Here is an 8,590-nt window from a genome sequence, read left to right on the forward strand (position 1 = left end):
ATTCTATGATTCATTCTATGATTCTATGAGCCATTGTCTTAAGTGAGAAAGTGATTGACTCAGCTACTCTCATTTCCATGTGCGCTAATACGTTCTAGCTCACGACCCGTTCTCGACTTCACCGCTTCATCCCTGGGAAACACAACGCAGATCAACACTTCTGCTGTACCCCAGCTGCAGCGCTCTGTCCCCATTCCGATTCACACAACTGGTTTATTCCTTTCTGCTTAATTTGTTCTATACAACCTGGTGACCGGCTGTCACGCTGACCGAGAGGTCTCGATCCGTTTCAGGGTCAGGTGAGAACAGTTTCATCTTTGGCGCGCACCGAGGACGCTTTATGCCTTATACATAACGCAGTCACCCTGGGGCCTAACGCCTCATTGTTTGCAGTCAACATAACCTTGCTCACAAAATACTTTCAGTCTTACCCTTCTCTACCAGCCTCTAGGGATCTGTAAGTGAATCTAAACCCTGTTCATTTAAACTTTTAGGTAAGACAGGCAACGTCACCCTACCTGATGCTGAAACTGGTCATGCAGATCTCTCTTCTGCTCCTGGGCTCGGATCATGTCCATCACTTTTCGATTTTCTGGCAAGCAAGTAGGACATTCCGAATCGCTCTCGGAGTAGCTTTCAAAGCAATGCTGGTGGAAGGAATGACCGCACAGGAAGTGGACGGAAGGCAGCTCCAGGGCACTGGTGCAAATGCTACACTTGGTTTTCTGAAAGATCTTGGGACTGAGAGAGCGAGAGGAGGCAGAAGGGTGAGAAAAACAAAGTATATTTTTTTCTTAATAAAGGAAAACAACAGTTCTATGCTATATAAGACAAGACAGCACACAGTCCCGCACCTTGCTTTTAGCTCTTCAATCTCCTGGCGGATCCTTGTAGTTTCTTCTCGGTATTTTTTAATTCTCTGCTCGTCCTGCTCTATCTGGCGGCTCTGCTTCTGCAGCTTGTTGACAAGATAATCCTTAATCACAGACAGGGTGGCTGTGGAGTTATGTGCCAGGGTCTGCACAACTGAGAGCAACCGAGATGTCGGTTCAAACACAAGCAAAAAAACTGCAGCTACACCAGTCCTACGCCTGGACAGACCGCTTTCCCATGAACGGCCACTTGCAGGCAAAGGCAGTCAGCATTCTCACTGAATCAGAGAGCTCATCTAAAGACTCAATTTCAGTTTGACCTCCCCCAGAAATGGGTGACCAGGAGCATGTTTGGATAGCTCAGACCAAAAGGAGCAAAGCAAGGATCCAGTGGATTGCATTTCAATTTCTCCACCAAGGCACAGCAAGAGCTTCAGCAAGCCCTTCACCTCCCCACGCTGACCGATCATAAACCACATACAGACATCTCTACAACCCATACTGCAGACCTTCTTCCCTTTTCTAATTCGGGAGCTGTGACTTGCATCGCTTTTCCCTATAGATCAGGTTATTACTTCAAATGGTCAGCTCAAGCTTCATTGATACTTCTCTCAAATTTCTGATCTACAGAGAGCATGCTACAAACTAGTTTGGGGTTAGAGTTTTTTTTTTGGGGGGGGGTGATACATATTATTATTACCAAGCAGTGGAGGCATAAGATTCTTGTTCTCGATGTGTTTCAGCACTGCAGCAATATACTCTTTGCAGTCCTCCTCCTTCCGTGCAAAGTAGCCGAGAGCCTGTTCCCAGAGACAAGCCTCTTGGTCCCCATACAACTCGCACACCTCGATCACCTTCTTGTACTGCTCATTCTGCATGTGGTAGTGCATGATCTGCTGGAAACTACAGCAGAAAGAGATTCATCAGCTGCGATGATCCATCTCTCCTTTTGAGTTGTTACATGGACCTCAGGTTTTCCCCCAGCCACGCAATCCCCAGACGTTCACAGAGAAGCCGAGACAGGTCGGTCACTCACTGTCTACGTAACTGCCCTGCTCTAACAAGAAGATATTTTCAGCTAAGCAATGATCTACAGTTCCCATCTCGAGATACTAAAGAGGTCCTTCCCATTGTATGGCAGGGACCTTTATGACCCAGAAAACCCTGCGGTTGGGGAGAGGGACAGGACTCTGCAGACAAGAGCGACACTCACAGTTTGCCCTGCTCATAAAGGTAGAGGACACCATCCTTGAAATTGTGCATCTGACATAAGACCAGGGCCTTATCGAAGACTGTTTTGAACCTTCCGCTCTTCAGGAGGGTGAGGGCTTCATTGTGCAGTTTCTCCTTGACCTACAGAGAAAGGGCAGAGGTCGGGGAGAGCAACACACACATCTTGCGCTAAGACCTGACAACAATTCGCAGCTCTTTCAAAGGGGAGGACAGTTTTGCTCTTTGCCCTCTCTCTCGATTTCTTTCACCAGCATCCTCAGAAATCTAGGCGAGCAAACAGAGCTACTTTTGTGGGAGAGGCATCTGCCCACAGAGGCTATATTGTCTAGAATCTAGTCTTAAATGATATTCATACAAAACAAGCTCAGCCTCACTGAAAGGAGTATTTTCCCAGCTAGCAGGCTGCTTTCCCATTTCTGTGCCATTCGGCCACCACAGCATATGTACTGCCTCATGTTATCAACGTCCATCTGGAAAGGTTACGGGTTAAAAGATTCCAAGACACCACATCTCCCTCTCAAAACATAAAGCTAGAGGAGCTCAAACCTGCTCATCTCGTTCGTGTGCCCAGTTCTGGAGACGAAGTTCCAATAAAGTGTCGTAGACGCCTTGCAGAGAGTCAGCCTGCACCTCAGTCATGTGCTCCAGAAAAGCCTTCAGTTCTCGGGAGTTGTTTGCAAAGACCGGAATGAACTCCTCTGAATTAGCCTGTAACGCAGACAGACAAAGTCAGGCACGCAGGTCAGTCTCAGCCAGATAGGTGCTACGTCCCTGCCATGCAGAGGCTCGTTCCCAGAGTCTGTGACGCTACAAGATGCCGATTACGGCAAGCATCGGTCCTGAGCAATAGCCTTAAGCGGTACTACCAGTACGCACCAGGATGGGGCTTCTCATTACACCCAGAACATCAGGCCAGCACCGCGAGTTGAGCAGGAGCGGTGCCACTCGAGAGCGACAACTCTCAGCTAACGCAAACCATACCTTTCTTCCTTCCAGCATCGCAGGGCCTTCGCTGTCTCCTGATGGCCGGTAATCAGTGCAAAGGATCTTCAGCAATTCTGTGGTCTCGTTAGGGACATGGTGCATCAGGATTTTACCGTACCGCTTCATGTTACTCTCCGCCTGATCAAAAGGCAGTTTTCCAATGTAGCGCAAAGCCTCTTGGTAGTTCTGTGGAGGCAGAGAGCAAAATAATCGCATGACATCAGCCTCTGCTCTCCACTTCAATGTTAGGACAGAAAGCATCAGAGACACGCTGCGAGTACGCCACGGACACTGTTTGCTCTGAATTATCACCTAGTTCACCGCTCCGGCTTGTTCTCCCCTTCGGGAAGGAAGGCTGACTGTGGCCCAGGGGAAAAAGAGCGCGATTTGGATCAATCTCTCCCTAAGGACCCTCCCTTCTCTTAAAGGGCACTGCAAAAAGCCACGTCTGAAACAGAACAGATAAGACCCTCTGATTTCCACTTCCGGTGTGCCGCAGAAGCCCAAAGCGGAAAGCCAACACGCAAGCGCCAGCACGCGTTGCTACTGCCGCCTCTCAGCACGCCAGCCACCAGGAAGAGGTCGCTGCAACGGTATTCTCGCTGAAGAGGAGGCTAGAGAAACGGTATTCTCCCCCATAAGAACACGGGGAGCAATAAAGTCTCCTCACCTTGATGTCCTCTAGCTGGATTTTGAGGTACCATTCGTGATGCGCGTGCTTCTCTGCCAGGTACACAGCGTGGGAGTAATAACCCGCCTGACGAAGCACCTTGATCGCCGTTTCCACATCAAAGCGGACCTCGCTCTCGCTCGTCTACAAGGACAAAAGCAGGAAGATGGCCCCTCAGCAACACTCCCACAGTCCACAAACAGGACTAATTTAGATAAGAGGAGGAAAGCCACAGCACCTCCCATGCAAGGGAAAGGTCACACGTGCAGAAAGGAAGCAGCCTAACCGCCCCCTGTGAGCTCTCTACTCACACCGGCAAAAGCCAGCATGCTCCAGGCTCAGATGGCAAGCCAGCCAAACTGAGAAGATCGCCGAGAGGTTGGAAATAAAGGAGCAAAGACAGGAGCAGAGAGGGACAAATCCATTCTCTCCCTCAACAGCCTCACAGGAGCCCATTTACAATGTCACCACTACCCCTTTGTAATTATTAGGACCTAACAACTTTCCCTGATTTCACCTTCCCCCAATACCTTAATGAACTCCTCCAGTTTGGAGCTGTCTTTGAGTTTGGTGTAGCAATTCAGCAGAAGCGTGGTGTGGTCTGCGTTGGCCAGGGACTGCAGATGGAGCGTCTGCAGATAAGCAGTGAGGTTGTGGATACGCTGAGCATCCAGGAATTTCCGAATAACGTAAGAGGGCTCCAGCTTCCCTATAGTTCTGGGAGGGGAAGAGTCACATTACAAGAGACCATATACCCAGTAAGATAAAAAAAAAAAAATGGAGAAATTAACAACAGAGCACAGGAAAGCCTTAACTTCAGCAGGCAGTAATGCACTTGGGACTGCTCGGCCACGCAGTAACAGTCACAGTGTAAGATCACCGTAAGCGCGCACAGTGAAACAAACAACCCTCCGCAAAGCCTACGGTCGGGATGACGGTGACAGCACACAAGGAGCTCATCCTCCTTTAAAGGAGGCCGTGAGAAGATGGACTATGCTCTGACCACAGCTAACAGGAAAGACCAAAAAAAGGGGAACAAAAGCTACACCTTCCTTAATTTCAGTCACGTACGTCAAAGCCAGCTTTAAACACTCAGGCCTACACTGAGCAGTTTAGCCACAGTTGTCCTGACACTTAATGCAAGCTGACAATAAAATACATGCCACCTCCCGCTAGAGACTGGGACTCCAAAGTTGCAGTTCCACGTGAATGTGACACTTTCAGGCATTTTAAAGAGATGGAACATCAAGTTTTCAGTAAGCCCCAAAACATTACGCTGTTTGAGCATTTTCCAAAACGACTGCCACGCAGGGTCAGATCACATCATCCACCTTCCCTAGAGCGATCCCTTGTTTGTAAGGCTCCTCAGGCTCCCCTCCATCCCACTGTGCCTTCATGATTCACGTTAAAATACGATCAAAGAGGAGAACTGGATCCTAAGGTGTACAGAGCAATTTGCAAGGAACTTTTGCCGAGACTTTTAATCTCACTGGCACGTTTCTCTCTACAGGTAGAATTTTCACCTCAAGCCACATTTTTTTTGTTTCGGTTTCATTTTATTCCTGGGCTGAAACAGAAATCGAGGCCTCCATAGCTCCTACCTGTACTACACCGTCACGGCTCCACAGGACTCCCGCTTACCGGATATACTGCTGGATGGCTCCGTCGTGGTTCCCCTTATTATACAGATGATCACCATACTGCCGGAAAATCTCTGACAAACCATCGCTGTCCAAGTGGTGGCTCTTGGCCAGGTTAATGGCCATTTCAAATAAGTTCTTTCTGAACAGCATCTGTTAAATACATGGCAAGAACAGTATGAGGGAAACGCCACCCACAAACCAAGTTGTTTCTTCTTTTTGGTGCCATACACGTCCAAGCGCTCGGGCTATTAAATACCAAATGTCTGAGAACGCTGGTTATGCTGAAAAGCAATCAGATCACTTGTTATGCAACTCACTTACCCGTACGGTCTTGCAGATATAAGGCAGAGACTAATAACAAAACAGATTTACATGCCTCCAGTTTGGTTTGCGTATCCTTCTCCTGCAGCGCGTGGATCTTCCCATCTCTAGTCAGTACATACAGAGAACCCCACTCTGCCAAGACATCCACTATATCATCAAAGATCGAGCTGTAGGCAATGAATTTGTTGCACAAGTCATAGATATTCAGGACTTGTTTGTCCGAATTCTGGGCCTCATTCCCAGCAAATTCTGACCTGGAGAGCAGAAGAAAGTTTTAGAAAACAAGGAGAGCGTAACTTGAATTCTTGGTACCTATGCAAGGTAGGGATGTCCAGAGAGCAAGACAAAAGAGATTCACGTGGGCGATTAAACTAAGTGGATCCAGAGGCAAAATACTACATATTCATACACAAATTCCATCTATGCGTTAGACTGAGAAATGCACAGGACTGGGAAAAAAAAATATCACACTCATTCGGCATGCTTAACTGTGCTACTCTCACAACAGAAGTTAATTGCTATATGGATCCGGATGAATCTTTAACAACCTCTAATAAAGTTGCAATCAGCCCCCAGGAGCGAAGCTTCGGAGGGCAGAAGGGAAAGGAGGGAAAGCAGGATGCTGCAAGAGCAAAAAGAACTCATCTGTTCCGAGGAGTCCTACTTTGGGGAAGTCTTTCGGTCCTTGGAGACAACGATGAGGTACCCTCGATACCAGTGAACAATCAGCTTTTGTCCCTCAAAGGCAAAGCAGGGGCCGCGTTCGTCTGGCTGATACAGGTACACGCACTCGTTTCCTGCCACAATGAACTGCAGATCCTGGGAGGGGTCACTGAGAGAGGAGCAGCGCAATCCGCAACCGTGAGTGTCCAGCTCCAGGTGAGGATAGTCTTTCACTGAGAGCATGTAAGACTACGGAGGAAACGCAAGGTTTTGGAGATCGCTCCAAACCAGACTCTGAAGCCCAGTGCAATTAGCAGGTCAGAGTCTCATTTTTTTCTAAATTACTTCCCACCTGGATGTTCTCTGTGGTCACCACAAACAGATGCGTCGTTTTGCCAGACTGTCGGAAAGCAAGGCCAGTGACTGGATAACTGCCTTCGTGTAGGATCTGGGTCTTACTGTGCCGGTCTCGAGTGATGTCTCCTTTTGTAAGTACAACGCTCCCATCTGCAAAACCTGGCAAAGGGGACAGAATAAACTGTTACTTGTATGACACGCCTGAAATATGATCTGGCTTACATTAGGGCAGCTCCAGTCAGTGACAACACTTCGCTCACCAGCAACGTCTCAAGTAATAGGATCATCTCAGGTTCTCGTGTCAAGGAGGTACGCACCAAACCACCCCCGATGGCTCCTGTTACAGCTCGGAGCTCTCACTCAACATCCTGCGCAGAGGATGTCACCATTCAGCAAGGTTCAACTTGCTTTCCACACACAAACTTCACTCGCAGGTTATTGTTGTTTGAGTCCATCTATATTTTGTTTTACAAATAGTTTTCACATCCACCAATTGTAACCATCATTTTAATTCACTTCCTTATGCAAAACGTAACACACACTGTGAATAGACTAGAGGGAGGTTTCCTAAGAGTGAGTACAATGTGCAGTTCTCACAACACGCCGGCAGCCCCAGTCCTGCACATTGTTTCAGGGTGGAAGGCCACAGCGCACATACAAAAAACTTTGTGATTTCACTGCAGGGACCAAGTCACTGAAAGAGCTTGTAACCTCACTCTTACTCAGTTAGAAGTAAAGCAAGAAATATTATAAAGGAATGGTTAAATCCAAAAAGGGAAACTGGCTTTTTTCTTTAAAAAAAATTTCTATACAGCATCTTAAAAAAAAAAACAAAAAACTCTGTAACATTAGGTATGCCAAAGCCTATGTTTTCTCCTGTACTACAACAAAAGCTAAATTTACTACTCAGTTCAATAAATGCGTAACCCTACTGACCAGTGAAGAAAGATGACAAAAACTAAAAACACGCGCTTCCCTTTTAAGTATAAAAGTTATTACTGTAATATATACACACGTGGACTACATTTATGTATTTATCTTCTCAAGCTCTCCAACAGTGCAAGATACACCATCTCTCTGAGAGAGATACATAAGAACTGAGAGAAGAAAAACAATCACCATGTTCTCTGTTGATTTTTGGGCTATCTACTCGTTTTCCTTACGTCTCAGTAAGGACCACAATATTTTTCTTAAACTCTTGGAATCCAGTTTTACTTACCTATAGCCATGAAGTTAAGATTCTCGTGGACGGTCAGGCAAGATACAACTGTGGGCTTGTTACCTGGTATCGCTGGAAAAATTCGTGTGCAGAGAGGACTGCCACCATCCCGTTTCTCCAGGTTCCAGACTTTAACCTACAAACAACAACAATCCGGCCTAAGCAAAACGTGAGGAGGCCAAGAGCCGGCATCAAATGGAACCATGCTCAAAATGAGCGAGCTGCTTAACGGAAGAAAGGTCGGCCAAGGTAATCACAGCAGTCTGAAGAAAGACCCATAATGCAAATGCATTTTCCTCTGTTTGTCCTTTGACTTACCAAGGGGTTAATGCCCTCTTCATCCTCACCAACAGAAACCAGGATACTGTGCTGCTTCAGCTGGTACAAATGCGTCACCCTCAGCTTGTACGCCTGGAAGCTGCTGAGCTGCAGGGAGCGGGGTAGAAACCAGATCTGCCCGTCCATATGTGGGGCGCAGTTAAGGCGCACAAAGGGGGAGAAACCCCAAACCCCCCATCCACCCACCCCATCGCCCACAGCCAGAACGCTTCTCGCCGACCTCTGCCTCGGCCACAGGAAAGGCGCTTCTGCAGAGCGGCCCAGGACACCCAGGGGCCAGGGACGG

General features: G+C 47.7%; 1 protein-coding gene across 1 annotated transcript; it reads right to left on the reverse strand.

The window, feature by feature from the left end:
* Positions 1–518: 518 nt before the first annotated feature.
* On the reverse strand, positions 519–8,430 carry VPS11 (vacuolar protein sorting 11 homolog (S. cerevisiae); the record flags this gene model as incomplete). The annotated part of the gene is made up of 14 exons (XM_010078408.1): positions 8,284–8,430; positions 7,966–8,101; positions 6,742–6,905; positions 6,391–6,638; positions 5,779–5,980; positions 5,401–5,552; positions 4,290–4,476; positions 3,760–3,903; positions 3,087–3,275; positions 2,652–2,813; positions 2,086–2,225; positions 1,573–1,775; positions 855–1,026; positions 519–741 (listed from the first exon to the last, which is right to left on the reverse strand). Coding segments are annotated over exons 1-14 (2,469 nt in total), but the record flags the coding sequence as incomplete, so codon positions are not given.
* Positions 8,431–8,590: the final 160 nt, after the last annotated feature.

Source organism: Pterocles gutturalis, unplaced genomic scaffold, assembly GCF_000699245.1.
Source record: "Pterocles gutturalis isolate BGI_N339 unplaced genomic scaffold, ASM69924v1 scaffold53758, whole genome shotgun sequence".
In the NCBI taxonomy this organism is placed as follows: Eukaryota; Metazoa; Chordata; class Aves; order Pterocliformes; family Pteroclidae; genus Pterocles; species Pterocles gutturalis.